Source organism: Halichoerus grypus, chromosome 15 (assembly GCF_964656455.1).
Source record: "Halichoerus grypus chromosome 15, mHalGry1.hap1.1, whole genome shotgun sequence".
NCBI lineage: Eukaryota > Metazoa > Chordata > Mammalia > Carnivora > Phocidae > Halichoerus > Halichoerus grypus.
Window position 1 is genome coordinate 2,687,148 of NC_135726.1, and position 15,696 is coordinate 2,702,843.

The window sequence follows — 15,696 nt, forward strand, 5'->3', positions numbered from 1 at the left end:
AGGATGGGGTGGTCCTTTGAGCCCCACAGACGGCCATGCCCCTCACCGGCGTGGCTCTTACTTCTGGCTGCCGAGCAGACACCCCTGAGCAGCCTTTAGAGACGCACCATCCAGTCCCACCACAGGCTGACCCGATGGGGGTCCTTGGGGACGGGACACTGGCCCTGGAAGGGGCCAGAGCGGCTGGCCATCCTGCAACAGAGAGAGCGGTGTCACTGGCCCCAGGACCCTTCTCCTCTCGCATGGAAGTCCAGCAAACATCCAGAACAAGACAAGACGAGCCGTGAAATGTGCTAGAAATAGATTTATTCCTCTTTAATCCTCACTTCTTAGGTCACTGGGTGGCCCTTCCTCAGACGCCGGGGTGCCCTTAACCTGACAGTGTCTCCCACCCACGCCCAGTGGAGGGAAGGAAATGTCACTGCCAGGGGACTCAGGCACCAGCCGGAGCCCCACCGTGAATTATTCATCACCACCCCCCACCACCACCACCATCAGGCTCCCAAGATGGAGCCCACAGTGCCGACTCAAAGTCCAAAAATGTGGGAAAGTTTATTTATTTCTTCAAAACATTCCTGATTTGTAATGTGCTTTCTAAAAATGTTCTAGCTGACCAAGCCCTTGCTATATTTAGCCACAGCATTTAAAGAAATGTCCCTTACACTTTATAAGGCGGGCTATGAAACACAAGAGTTTAAGGAACACTGCTCCTTGGGCCGGTCCCGTTCTCCCCAGGAGAGGGCTGGGGCCTCTCCTTGGCCTGCAGGAGCAGCCCTGGTGCTGAGGGCAGAAATAAAGACTTGCATTCATTCCCAGGGCCCTTGGGTTCACAACGGCTAGACAGCAGCCCTGGGAAGCCCCTCTAGGCTCTGGTGTGAAGCAAGGAAACGCCAAAGGGACCTCACTCTCTTTGGCCTGCGGGATTGGCTCTCCTGTGGTTTTCCTAGGATCCCCCGCCATGCATCGCTGCTTATTTTGCTTTTGGTTTCATGTTCAAAGGGTTGGATCATCTCAAGAGACGTAACAGGGCAATAAAGAGATGAAAACGCATCCCAGCCTACCCAGGGAAGTCAACCCCCAGAAGCCTTCTGCTACCTCCAGAATTACATAACATGAACAAAGCTATGGGGTCATGATTTCATTGCATAACTAGGAAGGCACAAACGGGCCCATAAAACCAGAGTGTTTAGATGAGCGGCCTGTCTGTGTACTGACCTCCCATTTACTGAGCACTTTCTGCAGGAGGCATCATGGTGATGGCCCTTTTGAGCTGGGGACCAGGGCAGGCATTGTTTTATGGACTTACAGCCATCATTTTACTTTACTCCTCAGGATGGATCTGTGAGGCCTTTGCTGATGCTATGCCCATTTGTACAGATGAGCAAGTTAAGGCACAGAAGTGTTAGGTCACCTTGCTGATGTCACACAACACAAAAGGGCAGAGCTGGGTAATTAGCTTCTGCCTGGTGGGCACCAAGGACACACTCTTCACTAGGTTAACATACCCCTCCCTAACCCCACCTCAACTCAACCTACCAAACAGTAACAAGTCATTAAGACAGTAATGAGAGGAATTCTTCCCTGCTGGTAGATGTGTCTAGAAACACCTGGAAAAATACGAAGTAGTACATGGTGACCAGCTACCTGGGAAAGTAGTGATGCCAGGAGGCCAGAAAGGTGTGGCATTTCTAATATTTTACATTGCACATTGTGAGGACCGGAGTCATGCTTTCAACTTAGTGTTGTCCAAGGTGACGCAGTCCTGTGGACACCAGAACATCCTTCCACCCTTCCCAGAGGGCTTGACCTACATGCTGTCCTGGGGCCCAAACACTTCATATGTGTCCCACTTCCTCTGCCCTTGGGCCAGAAGTGCCCTCCCAGCGTGAGGCCCACACAGCCTGCGAGGAGATTACACCAGCCGTATTCAGGACACTTTCAGTGAAAGGTGATTTTGTTTTAGATTCTCAATGAACTGAAAGATACCCGTGTAGCATCATTCACAGCCCCCAGCAACTCAGGCTCAAAGCTATGAAGGCAGAGACTGCATGGCCGGGGATAGGGCCCCCGGGAGCGAAGTCCAGACCCAGGCCGTGCCTCCCTAAGCGGGTCTCAGATGGCTCTAGAGTCACCTCTCTTGGAAGCTTGGCAAGTAGGAGAGTCAGATCTCCTGGAAGGCCAGAGGTAGCTGCCAGTATTGTCCAAGACATCCTAGTCCCGGCTCTTGGACCAACAGTGTGGTCAGGACAGGTGCCACCGACTGACCCTGAAGGAAGGACCCCCCACCCCGACTGTGCTGGGCACAGTCTATCTGCCCCGCCCCTACCCCCGTGCATTCTCAGCCCCCTTGGCCTTGCAGGTTGCCCCTTATGTATTGCATTACCTGGGCTCCCTTGCAGCCTGGACTTCTAGGAGGGTCAGCCAATGAGAGGTATCCACATGAGGCTGGAAGGCAGGAGAGGAGAGAGGTTGGGGTATTTCTCCTCGGCTCCTGCCTGCAGAAGCTGCAACCACACTCACTCTTACTCCCCATGGAGCTGCCCTTCCCCCGGCCCTCCCCCCATATAAGCAATCCCTCTACCCTGGTCTTTTCCATCGGCCCATGTAAGTGGGCTTCTGTTTCTGGAACCCTGATTCTCATGCCTAATGGGAAAAGGTTAAGACCAAATCTTTGCCCCACCACCTCCCTTCCATTGTCCCCCTCACTGCCAAGGTAAATAAAGACAACGGTGTTGACTATGTAGACACCCCTCAGGACCTAGGACCTGTGCTCTGGTTACCCCCTTTCCTTACAGCCACCTTCCAGGGCCAGAACTGCATCTTGTACTCACTCTCATCTGCCCACCCTGCTGTAGACCCTGGGCTTCAATACACATCGGACCTATGTGCCCTTCACATGGTCTGCCCAGTAAAATTGGCATTCAGATATCATTGGATGAGGCAAAGCCCTCAGCTCTGCCCAGGCTCCACCACCTCCTAGTGCTCACCACTAGGATGCTGCACACAGATATGGTGTCTGCCCGGCCCGAGAGAACCCGTGAGGACAAGTGTAGTAGAGAACTTGCCATTTAGCTATTCAGACATATTTTTAAAAACCGCTTGAAATGTGGATCCAAAGAATTTTATCTTTCCAACAAACTCATGCTCTTTATTTTTAAACAATGAACTTTGTTTCTTATCATGTGCATTTTTTACTCTATGGAACAAACTCTGCTTCCTGCAAACAAGATGTTTCCAGCTACCACGAAGATGGGAAGTGCACAAAGCTGAGGCTCTCATCGAGAGCTTCCCGCTACTGGAAACATCACCCACGTCTCTGATGTTAACAGTAGCTTTCAGCTGCAACAGTAACATCATGTGTGGCCAGTTCTTTAACCCACACGTGGATACACGGCTGAACCACTCTTCATGAAATGGTAGAGACCACATGTGGCCTCCTTCACAGAGAGATGCGATTAGATCCGAAATGGCAAATCACATCCTGTTCAGGTTCCGGAAAACCTTCGGAGGCATTTGAGACCCAGCAGGGTCATTAGCTGCTACAAGAGCCAATGAACATCCAAAACCAAAGCAAAAGGCCTTTACAAAGTTCTCTTATCCTTGCACAAGTCGAAGAAGTAAAGATCTCAACGTTGGTGTGTCTTCCAAGATTCTTTAATGAAATCTTCATTAGTTTCATCAGAATAGTGCAAAATCCAAATTCTCAACCCTGGCTTGAACTATATCGAAAAAGAAAATCTTTCTGAAAGTATCAATACTTGGATTAATTTGAAAGGATTCAGCACTTGATCTGAGCCCATCTGTCCCACTTATATGTAAAAAAAGATGAACTTCTGCACATTCATGTGTACAGAACACACACATATACACACACGCACATATACAAATGCATGTATGCACATACATACCCATGCGTATATATATACACACTTCTGTCTTTATCGTTGTACACGGTACTCCCACTATATCCCCATTATGATCAGTGTATTCATCAGTGTGTGTACGTGTGTGTGTGTGTGTGTGTGCATACACTGAGCTTAAACCACAGACCCTTTTCAGAAAAACAGAATCTGTTCTCTTTGTTTAGAAGGGAACACAGAGGTGTACCTTCAGATTGCCTAAGAGTAGAAAGATAAGGTTGCTTCTGGTTTGCCCTAAATACAGAGGAGAGTTTGCTTTAAGTAAGAGTTTTTTGGGGGTTTTTTTTGTTTGTTTGTTTGTTTTGTCTTACTGACCTACAACTTGGAGCCTGTGATTAAATCCGGAGCACCGGCACGGCCATGTGGATTGCTAAGACCGACAGGTCCTCTTTTTCTTCAGTAGGAAGGAATCTTCACAGGACTGTACCGATTCGATAGATTCCATCACCGTACCGTCCATTCCCCCTCAGCCCTCCCAAACCAGATGAATGCGGGGATTAGTTAACAGAATGCCTCCTTATGTATGTATAAACACTCTTACAAAGCAGATACACACTCCTGCCTTTTTTTTTTCTGAGACACAAAAACAATGTTTATATTATACTTCTTGGAATTGTAACTCTAAAATGCATCTTTTTTAAATGGCAGTATTAGATTATTGGTTTCTCCAGAAGACAGCCATCGTAAATTAACAAAACACATGAGATAGCAAATCAAACACAAAAGGAAAAATTAAAAACATAACCTACACCGTGGAGTTTCCATGATGTTCCGGGAGCACCCACTGGCCCCAGGCTTCTCTGCTCCTGAGATGCTGACAGGGCTCCCACATATAATCCCTGACTCCTCTCTCCTATTACACTGTTTGCTTATTCCCCCCAGTAATCCACTGAACCAGTCACTGAGAGGTTAATGAAAAAACAACTTTATTCACAGAGGCTGAGACTTTGGGATAACAAAATATCCATGACAGCCCTTCCACCACATTGTAGGTTAATCACAGTGAGCCTGGATCTCAACAATGGGATCTCATCAAAGTTCTTAAAATCAAGGACACTGTGCAGCTCACCAAAACATTCCCACCAACCTGGGCAGAATATGCTCAAGGAAACTTATGGGTCAGTAGCACATGGCTTTAAGAATAAATTCTCAGAAAGTCAATTCTGTGCTTACTAATTATTAAATTATTATGCTTGTCTGGAATGTCCTTTTGGATATATTAACCAAGAGGCTCTCTTGCTGTAAAGTTTGTGTTCATCTTTATCTAAGTCCTGGAAATTATTTTAAAAGTTATTTGGAAGATCTATTGCAGCCTACCTCCAGAACTCTCATGACTTACTGAGTCTTTCCCACATCAGATAAAATTAAAATAACCTAGAGGTTCAGGAAATTCAGTTTCCCACCCAAGGCAACCCAAAGAGAGATACTGTAAGGGGTTAGATGCACTTCCCAAAAGTTCCAAACTGAACTGGGCTGTAAAAATCTCCATTGTCTTAACCAGATCTTTGTTGCAGAACCCTCCTCCTGCCCCCCCCAACTTCCTGCTCCCCACCCCCCAGATTTCCAGTCACCTCCATAAGGTGTTTATTTAGCTGCTGGCTCTAGGACCGCCCGCCCCGGGGAAGGGGCTTGGAAGGAAGAGCTGGGTGCGGGCTGGGATGCCATCAGCTGGGAATGTCTGAAAGAATCCTCTGGCTGAGCTTCCTGTTCTTTGGGGTCCAGAGACACACCCTCCAGCAGATATCAGAAGATTCCCTTTCTCTGCCCAGCATGACCCATCTCTCCCAGTATCTGCCTTTTGTGTTTGTTTCATCCAACTTTTTGGATTAAAGGTGGTCCTTCACTACACAATTCTGGAAAATGTAGCAAAAATCAAACCTAGAGCTTGAAAAAACATGCAAATGGAAAATCTTCTGTGTCTAAGACACCTTCCCTCCCCCTCACACACTTCTGGTGTCCTCTGCTATCTTTTGATCCCTTAAAAACAAAAGCAACAAGACAGGATGCCTGCTAATGTTGGTAACACGTCTTGGAGATCATGGGTACTGACTATCGGGCTATCATAATGCAACAAAATTCTATTATATAGAGTGCACTTTCTTAATAGAGGTTGTTACTATAGACATTTTCACAGGGCAATCGTTGTAGTAAAAAAGAGTCAAGCATCTAGCCAAAGAACATAGCATATTCCTTTTACTGTCTAGAAAGAAAAAAGAGAGAAATTCTCTATTTAAAATAAAAGTGTGGTTTCTTAGCTTCCACCTGGACATTGGTTGTAAATCCTCACCAGGCCCTAGATCTCCCAAAGAACCTGAAACACGGGTCACTGCCAGTGTCCCCACAACTGGACTTCAAGGACAAACCCAGCTGTGAACACCCACCACCCTATGGACCCAAAGCCACGGCCTGAGCCACAGTGACAACCCACAACCGAGCTGGCCACAGTCAGACTGTGGCTGTTTGAAAGCACCCCACCATGTCCTTCAGTCCTGCTCCCTGGTTGTCTGGGCCCTTGCTGCTCTGGACATGAAGGACCTGTGCTGGGCAGTGGGAGACCACAACCTTAGACTGACCTAAGGTCAAGGAATTCTCCTGCTCTGGCGGTAGGAGGTCTGAGATGCCCAAGTCCTAGCCAGGCAAGGTCTTTTAAATCTCCAGAGGTGTTCAGGGTTCTGGGAAAGTCCGCCTCACCTCGGAGGAGGCAGGCGACCCTGCCCACCTGCGTGCAAAAGTTGGTAACACTTCCCAGGATCCACACGTTGCAGAAGAAAAGATCATTTAAAAAAAAAAAAAAACACAAAAACAAAAACGTGGCTCCTTCCCCCAGCGATTAGACCCCTGGTCTCTCACAAGCTCAGCCCAGGGTAGGGGAAGGACCCTGTCACTCTTTGCTTTACTGGAAGTGAAGCACCGTGTCGGGAAGCTGCAGAGGGAAATAGGAGAGGAAAGGGATCCCGAGCTGGTAAAAGCGGCCCTGGACGTGCGGGTCGAGCATCAGGGACGCGTTGAAAGGCGGACGGAGGCTTGAGGAGGTGGCCAGAAGCGAGGCACCCACACAGCTGCCGGGCCCCGGCTTGGCGCCCCCCAGGAGCTCGACCCCTCCGGCGGGCTTCTGACCCTGCCGGCCCGCCAGGATGCTGTCTATGCTGAAGCTCTTGGATTTGTCGGAGCTCTTCGGAGAGCCGTGGGAAGCAGGACGTGGAGGAGACCCCGGGCCATCCACTGTGCGCGCTGGCTGGCCTAGGGCCAAGGCCGCTGCGCCCTGGACAGCGTCGCCCGCGTCCTCCTCCGGGGACGCGGGCCCAGGCCAGTGGAGGGGCGCGGGCGGAGAGGAGCCGTCCCGCAGGGGCGAGGGGCGCGCGGGCGCTCCCTCCTGGCGGGGGGTCGCGGGGCCGCGGCGCCCTGCGGGGGGCTGCGCCTCCGAGCCGCGCTCCTGCGTCTCGGCGCGGGCCCGCTTGGCCTCCGGGGCCCCTGGGCCTGGCTTGGGCTTCCTCTTCCGGCGCCGGTAGTTGCCATTCTCGAACATATCCAGGCAGCGAGGGTCCAGCGTCCAGTAGCTGCCCTTGCCAGGCCGCCCTTTCTCGCGGGGCACCTTGACGAAGCAGTCGTTGAGCGAGAGGTTGTGGCGGATGCTGTTCTGCCAGCCCTGCCGGTTGTCGTGGTAGAAGGGGAAGCGGTCCATGATGAACTGGTAGATGCCGTTCAGCGTGACCCTCTGCTCGGGGGCGTCCTGGATGGCCATGGCGATGAGCGCGATGTAGCTGTAGGGCGGCTTCTGGGGGGGCTCCGCCCGGCCCGAGGCGGCCAGAGCGGCCGCGGGGGCGAAGGCCAGCGGCAGCCCGGGTCTCTCGGGGCCGTACAGATAGAGCATGGGTGAGGCGGCCAGAGCCGGCAGCCGGGGACCGAAGAGGTGGCTCATGGCGAGCCGGAGCCGGCGCTGCGCTCCCCCGCAACGCAGGCGACCCAGCGGCTTAGGGACTGCGCCCCGCGCCGCGAGGGCCCTCCGGGGGAGCCCGCGGTGCGTCTGCCTCCCGCTCTGCCGCTCTCCCTGGCCGCTCCGTGCTCTGTCCCTTCATGGCTTTAAAAATGTTAAATAATTGTTGTAAGTTTGCTATTATATGTTGACTTAGCGCTGGAAAATAAATTGTCTATGATAAACAGTCGTTGTGTGCTCAGCCCACCCACATTAATTAAAATTTCATTGCTGAAAAACTCCAAGCTTTTCCCTCCACGTGTCTTTTTGATACCAGCCAATCGGTTTCAGGGCTATTCCTTCATTTGTTTATAGAATTAGTCTGTTGATAAGTCCGCCCACCCAAGTTGAATCAAGCTGTGTTTATTTGGAAAAATTTCCGGGCACCCAATATATAAACGCACTGATCTGATGTTTGAAATATCACGTCCACCCCTTGACGCTGTAAGCACACACAGTCAGTGAGGCAGGATGTGGACCCCAGTGGCTGGGAGCGGGGTCTGCCGGGCCAGGAAGGAGAGGTGGGGATGGGGTGGGGGCGCAGGGGTGAGTTTTACTGCTGGCCTGGGGGAGCCCAGTTATCCCGAGCCTCCCACAAAAGGTCTTTTCTTCTCTCAGCCTTCATAGATGTGGAGATGGAACCATCTCATAAAATGCCTCCTGAGGTCTTTGAAAGCGTTTAGATATTTGGGTGCGGGGGGAGCGGCGTGCCTATCTAAGAGGTCTGGGAGTCTCGGGAGAAGAGGACGCAGCCCTCCTTGGAGAAACTATCGGGAGGCCCTGCAGGAACTGGAGGCGCTCACCCGGGGGGCCTGGTATCCCGGAGTGGGCCAGCCTCTACCTCCAGGGGCTCCCTGGGGACCCAGAAGAGGCCTCCAGGAGCCCAGCTTCTCCGGAAGCCAAGGCACAGGGTACTGGGGAGCTAGAGAGGGCGGGGGTACCTGGGCCACGGCTTGGTTGAGGGTAGTTCCAAAATAAACCCGTTTGGAGAGGTCAGGGGGGAGAAGCTAAGGTCTTTCTGATGGGACTGAGGTTGCAAGCGAGGAACACCATAAAAGGGGAATTTGGCAGCTGTCGCAGGAGAGCTGGTATTTGTGAATGCGGGTCTCTTGCTTTATATTCTGTGCTTTCCTGTTTATAACAAGGAGGGGGGTTATAACAACTTTACAAGTGCACGCAGCTGGCCCGTGATTACATTAAGCATTTGGGAAGCCTGCTTGCTCTCCACCCACCCACCCCCACCCACTCACCCTGGGGTGTAAGCACCCCCACCCTGTCTCATTTTACATTCAGCCACGTCATGCTTTGAATCAAAAACCCTGAATGATGCCGATTGAGAAGGAGCGGCCTTCTGTCCCACCGCGGCAGTGGGGGTGGGGGCGGGGGGCTAATGCACCACTAGTTCCTGTTTATGATCTCTGCTGAATATTTTTTGAAAGAAAAAAAAACACTTGGGTTAATTGAATTAGCGTTTCATTGAGTAAACCGTGTGGGGATGCCAAAGAAGAGAGGGAGGGGTGAGGGCAGCAGGTGGGCGTAGGAATGGCCCAGGGCCCTGCTCCGCAGGGAAGGGAAAGAGAGGCACTATGGTGCATGGGGCGGGGCATGTCAGCAGCGAGGGGACATCTGCTTGCTAAAGGCCAGGTCACCCCTGAACAAGGGAAAGCCGGGAGAATCCCACTCCAAAATGGGGAATCCACAGAGTAACCCCTATGTTCGGGGGTTCCAGATAGCAAGGAAGTGGGAAAGTTTGACACACGCCATAGGAAGTCAAAATCAGGGTGGAAAAACCGGTTTGGGTGCAGGCGAAGCTTGAGGGAGCGCCAGGCCAGTGCTGGGGCACCTCCGGGCCTCCCTCCCAGGCGCTGCTTTTCTAACTTAGGCCAACCATCCAGCCCAGCCTGGCTCTGGCCTAGGTGTTGAGGATGGCGCTCTAGCCAGGAGGGGGCGGGGCGCTGTCATCTCTCTGGATCTCTAGATCTCACCGCAGCACCCCTTTCAACCCTGGGGGAGGGGGGGACACCTCAATGCCCGGGCGGATGCAACCCGCAGTTCCATAGTCCCCGGGGTCACCCAACCTCTCCAGACCAGCGCGCCCCCAGCAAGTTCAAGCTTGAATCTAGCTCGATGTCCAGCCTCAGCTCCCGCTCTAACAGACCCAGAGGAGGAGACAGATGGGTGTCACTACGCACCAACCCCTCCGCAGCCAGAGCCCTCCCTGGAGCTTGCCCGGCACCCGAAGTCCAGCAGGCGCATCCCTGCCTCTCCCGAAAGGCGCGCCTCCGCCGCGCTACTTCTAAACTCCAAGGCAAATCCGAGCTTGAATTCGTACAATAATAAACACCGCCCAATTTGGGCATGGGCCGGACGCAGGCGGAGACCGGGAGGCTGGTGGGCGGGGCACTGATAGTAAAGAAAGAAAGAGAAAAAAAAAAACAGCTTCTAGTCGCGGTCTGGAGAGGCAAGTCCAGCCCCTCACGTTTGCAGATTTGCAGCATCCCCGGGAGGTTCCTTCCAGCAGTAGAACTGCGTGGCGCCCCAACCTGGCTCCCGCGCAGGGTCGAATCCTGGGCTCCCAGGCTAGGAGTTTGTAACTTGAGCCTAGGAGGAGCCCGCTGTAGGAAGGAGCCCGGCGCAGGGGCATATTTCCGGGGAGTGGATGGCACAAGCCTCTGGCGTCCGAGTGCGGATGCGCCCTCGTGCGGAAGCTCGGTGTGTTGAGGCCCTATCTGAGGCCTGCTGGGGGTCGGCGGGGGGGGGGGGGGCGAAGAGCCTGGGAGACAGCCAGGACAACTGGGTATCCCAGAGAGCCAGATGGGGACACTAAAAGTTCTCCCTAGGCTCGTAGTCTTCAGATAGCCCCAAACATGCATTCTCCTCTGCAGTCAGCGCCCGCACATCTCCCAGCCCACAGCAAAGCCCTGAGATTTCCAGCCTGCCCAGTTGCTCCTGCAAGGACTGCGAGGGGTTCCTACTCCGGGGTCAGCGTGGGACGAGGGCAGAGAGTACAGTTCCCAGCCCCCGGGGAGAAAGCCTGCTCCGTGGGCAGGCTGGGCAGAGGCCAGGCACCAGGCAGGACCAAGAGGCCTCAGAGAAAAAGGCTGAGGGGAGGGGAGAGACAGGAGGTCTTCCTACCCCACCCGCCCGGAGGCATCTACCCTTCCTCTGCTCCTCAAGTCAACTGAAAAGCAAATACTCAAGTTAAGGATGATCTGTGTCACCTCCCAAATATTGGCATCACTTTTCTCCGAGCAAAGACAGTTGACAAGGTATATATACACGAATGAACGATCTCCCATGCTTGCAGTGGGTGTGAGGGGAGGGTGGGAAGATACAGGACCTACTCAGCCAGTTCACCTTACTGACACCGTAAACACGCTGGAGATGGTGATGACCAGGACGATAGCAATAACTAAGATGTCTTGAACGCTACTATGTGCTGGTACCCTCCTGAGATGTCCCTTGGATTAAGTCACTTCTCTCGGCTCTAAGAAACCGGAGTCTTCATCATTCCCGTTCTGTGGACCAGGACACCGAGGCCAGGAAGTTAACACGAGGAAGTGTTGCAAAACAAGAGAACCATCCCATTATAATAGGACTACTGTGTGTGGATGCAAAGGGCCCCGTGGAAGCTCTCTCTCAAGAACCCTCACAACATCTATGGAAGACAGTGGTGATGGATTCGCCCATTTTACAAATGAGATTTGGAATGGGCAGTGAACATCCCAGACAGTGGAGGCCGTAAGTAGCCGAACAGGGTGTTGGAACACACACGGTTTCCTGCAAAGGTGGATTCTCTGAGGTCTGACATCCTCAGGTGTCCGCAGAGGCTCCGAGAGGTGTGTCTGGAGCAGGGTCTACTGCTGCTTCTCTTGGGGGAAGTGAGCCACGAATGTAATGCTCAGCCGGTCGGCTGAAGCCCAGAGAGCAGGGCAGGATTTTCCAAATTACAGATTTCTTTAGAGCTCATCTTGTTCCAGCAGTGATTTAAAAGGTCTAAAACAGGGCTGGTTAGGGCGTATCAGCAAGCAGCCTGACACACACAGTCACCTGAGACCAAAGAATCAGGGTTCTCCTGGTGTCGGGGTGAATCCCGACAGCTCACGGGGAGTCCTCCCTGCGGCCAGGGCACTAGCAAAGGACTTCCCTGACGTGTGTTGGGTTCATACATCCTCAACAATAACCCTATTTGATGATCCCATCACTTCTCAGTTGAGAAATGGGCCCAGGGAGCTTGAGGGAGCACGGCCGAGGTCACGCAAACCCTCCGTTGGCCTGTGAGGAGGCCCTGAGTTGGTGCATGTGGATTCGGCTTAGAAGCTTGGTTGAAGGGGCGGCCTGTAAAAACAACAGGCAGGCAGAGAGAGAGCCCCCATGGGGCCATTGGGAAAGGTAAGACCCAGGGCCCAGGGCCACTAAGCCAGGGGTCAGAGGGGCCTCTCTGGCCTCTGTGACCTCCAGCCTGGGTGGGCAGACAGACTGAGCACAAAGCTGTCCCCCAGGCTGGGGCAGCCCTCCCCAAGCTCCCCAACCCCATCTCCTTAAAGGGACCTGTGTGGCCAGGGAGCTAGTCCATCTGCCAGCCCACCCCCGTCGCTTCACGCCGGCTTTTCACACGCACGCACACGCACGCACACGCACACGCACGCACGCACACGCATGCACGCACACGGACACACTCGCACACACATGCACACACTCGCACACGCACACGCATGCACGCACGCACACGCACACACTCGCACACACACACCAGCCTGCTGCTGGCACGACCACGTCAGCCCCAGAGCCTCACATTCAAGAATCACACTCTACACGGGCTGTGTCCTTCTGTGTTCGCCGTGAAGCAGGAATGTCACCAAAGCCCGGAACAGGCTGGCACAAATCAAGGCAGGGCCGTCCACTCGGGCCCAGTGGCTGTCCTCACTGCAAACTCCCCGAAACATCCCTCTGTCCAAAAGCAAACATTTCAAATGCCTTGGCGAGCCGAGGCCATGCAAAAACGAGGCAGCAGGGAATGCTTCTCAGAGTTGGGGAAAGCATTTCGAGTATGTGGTGCCAAAAGGCCCTCTCTGGTGGCCCTGGCCCTGTGGGTCCCGCTCACCTAGAGTCGAACCCCCCAGCCATCCCTGGCCTAGCTGCACCCAAGGTGAGACCTAAGGTCTCTCTCCATGTCCACCACACCCTGAGACCAGGCGTGTCCCCACGGGGATGACACAGGCACCGTGCCACCCTGAGGCACCAGGCACAGGTTCCAAGACCCCAGCACATTCTTGAGAAACTTGTTAATTAATGGGTCTCTTCTCGGTTCGGCTGTCTCCACCCACCTCAGGTTTATGGTTATCAATGAATTCCAATCACACCAACCTTGGCCAACACCCTGTTCGGTGTTTCAGATTTGGGGTGGGGGTGAGGAGTGACGAGGCAAGCGCTCGGGTACCAGGGCTAGTTTTCACGGGGGATCTGGGAACTCCGCTCTCTCTGCTTTGAATGTAGCTCACAAGCCTCTCCCAGGCCCAAAGGCGACCCCACGCAGTCTTGGGGTAAAGGAGAGGAGATGGACCCCGAAAGATTTATGAGCCAAGCACCAAAGTTCCCAGGACCCCACATTTGCTCCTCCCTCCCACTTCTGATCTTCATTTCTTGCCAGCCAGGTGGGGAGTGGGGATAAGTGAGGGCCCATCATGAGAGCGTGGCTCTGCTGAAAAGGAAAGTGCCGGGCTGCCCCAAATGCCCTTACACGCACCTGGTCATTTTACAGATGAGAAGACTGAGACCAGGGAGGGAAGTTGTTTGTTCTCACAGTGTCACCTGGTCTTCCAATTCCTAGCCGGGTGCTCCAGCAATTAGAGGACACAGGTCACCACTGATTTTGGTGTGGGTGGGGACAGGCTATTGAACCAGGGGATGAAGACCACCTGGCCGCAGACTCAAGTCCGGCCTGGGAAGAGAGGCCTGGGCTGGGCCACATACAACAGTCCCTCTCCAGGAAAGCTGTGAGCTTGGGGCATGTCTTGGAGTCTTACAAGAAGCAGCCTCCTTGGGGCTGGGAATGTGCGGGATTCTCAGAGGCCGCGGAGTCTTTCCCAGCAGCCCATATCTGTCCAAACGGGACCCTGGTTAGAAACAGTCGCAGCTAAGGCCATTAGGGCAGGCAGGGTTAACTCTATGGGCAGTGGTCTCTCCCGCGGTGTTGGGGTTGCTTCGTTTTATTTGCAGTATCTTTGAGACCTGCCTAGCTAGCTCCGTGTTACTGGATCAGGAAGGAACGCGATTATCTGCCGCGCCTTCGTTCGAATTGCGCCTGGCAGACCGGACCGCAGAGCAGCTCGGCCAGGAGTCCTGGCCGCCTGCGACCAACACTCCGGCCCTTCCATCCCCGACCTCCTTTCCCCTTTTCGTGATCGGCCCTGGGCCTCCCGAGGACCGAGCAGCCCAAGCGAGGGGAGGCGAGCGGATACGTGGAGCGAGGACAGCCTGTGCCCTGAGCGCGGTCTTTGCGCGCGGGGCAACCCACAAGCAGGGGCGGCGGCGACCCGCAAGGCGGCCCGGATCGCCTCCGCCCCGCGATGCTCAGCTTCGCGCTGCTGGATCCCCCAACCCCGCGGGGGAGCAACCGACGCCCCGAGGCCGCTCAGTCCCTAAGCCTGAAGTCCGAATGACTGTGGGGGTGCTGAGCCCAGGGAGCTCTGAGCACAGGGGCGAGCACACAGGGCCGGCCTTCTGGCGGAGCTTACCGGCACCTACCCTGGCCCCTGGGACCTCAGACTCAGGAAGCTTTGGGGCGGGGGCGTCCCAGCGCGCCCAGGCCTTACACACCCCTCCCCTCTGCCGCCTCCAGAGGCCTGGATAAAGCCCCAAACGCAATCCCTCGAGCTGCCCACGTTCCTAAGGAAATGGAAGGACCCCTGGCCATGGCCTCTATGGGTGGGTGGGTGGGGGGAACCCTTCTTGAGCTACTCACTTGGGTGACTGGCCCCCGTACAGGGATTTCTTTCAGAGGCCACCCCAAAGGTAGAAGATCCCAGTGTGGCTTCAGCGGCAGCCTGGATCTCTAACCCGATTCTTTCCCACTTCTCTCCTTTATTTCCCGTGTGTCTCTCAGACCTCGTCTGAATTCCGAATCTTGAGATGAAGGCAAGCTTTCAGGGTGGACTCTTAGGAAAAATCTGGGGAAGGAGAAAGCCAGCCAGACTACTCTGCCCTAATCCCGCGGCAAACATCATCTTAAGAACAGGAGCAAAACAGAACCAGAGTACTGAGCTGCGCAAGGAGGGTTGACCTCTTCTGCCGCGGGAGACGGGACTCTCTGTCTCCCTCTCTTTCCTAGCTGGCTGGTCCAGCTCACTCAACCAAAGCAAGGGGGCCTGGGGGCCTGCTAGAGGTCAAGCAGCAAGCACTGGGGCTCCCCGATCCTGAGCACTAGAAAAAGGATTAAAATGCCGCATTTCTGTCTTACCCGCCAGCACCTCTGGGGCTACAGATCGAAAGAATCCATGTTGCACATATGGGGAAATGTACTATGCTCACACGTCCCCCAGTTCCATTTCAGCGTGACTTACAGACAGACTTGCCATGGTTAAAACAACAGCCCAAACCCAGGTTATGTTCAGCACCACTGCATTAAGGAAAATCACTTTTTGGAAAACTCATCGTCACCTGAAATGTTAAGTTCACAAGGAGCTTCACTCTTAGCAAAGTACAGCTCACCTACTTGGGTGGGAAACTCATTCCCAATTTGGAGCTCTGGCCTCAAAATTCACACGCAGAGACCAGCAGGGGAGTTGTGCGTTTGGGCCAGTG

At 54.0% G+C, this 15,696-nt stretch overlaps 1 protein-coding gene across 1 annotated transcript; it reads right to left on the reverse strand.

Annotated features, from left to right (window-relative positions):
- Positions 1-6,600: 6,600 nt before the first annotated feature.
- On the reverse strand, positions 6,601-7,885 carry FOXL1 (forkhead box L1). The gene has a single exon (XM_036113046.2). The coding sequence runs from the start codon at positions 7,837-7,839 to the stop codon at positions 6,814-6,816; it is 1,026 nt and encodes a 341-aa protein (XP_035968939.2). The 5' UTR covers positions 7,840-7,885; the 3' UTR covers positions 6,601-6,813.
- Between the last annotated feature and the right edge of the window lie 7,811 nt (positions 7,886-15,696).

Coding starts and splice junctions, on each gene's coding strand:
- FOXL1 (XM_036113046.2), bottom strand. CDS start 7,839: ATGAGCCACCTCTTCGGTCCCCGGCTGCCGGCTCTGGCCGCCTCACCC.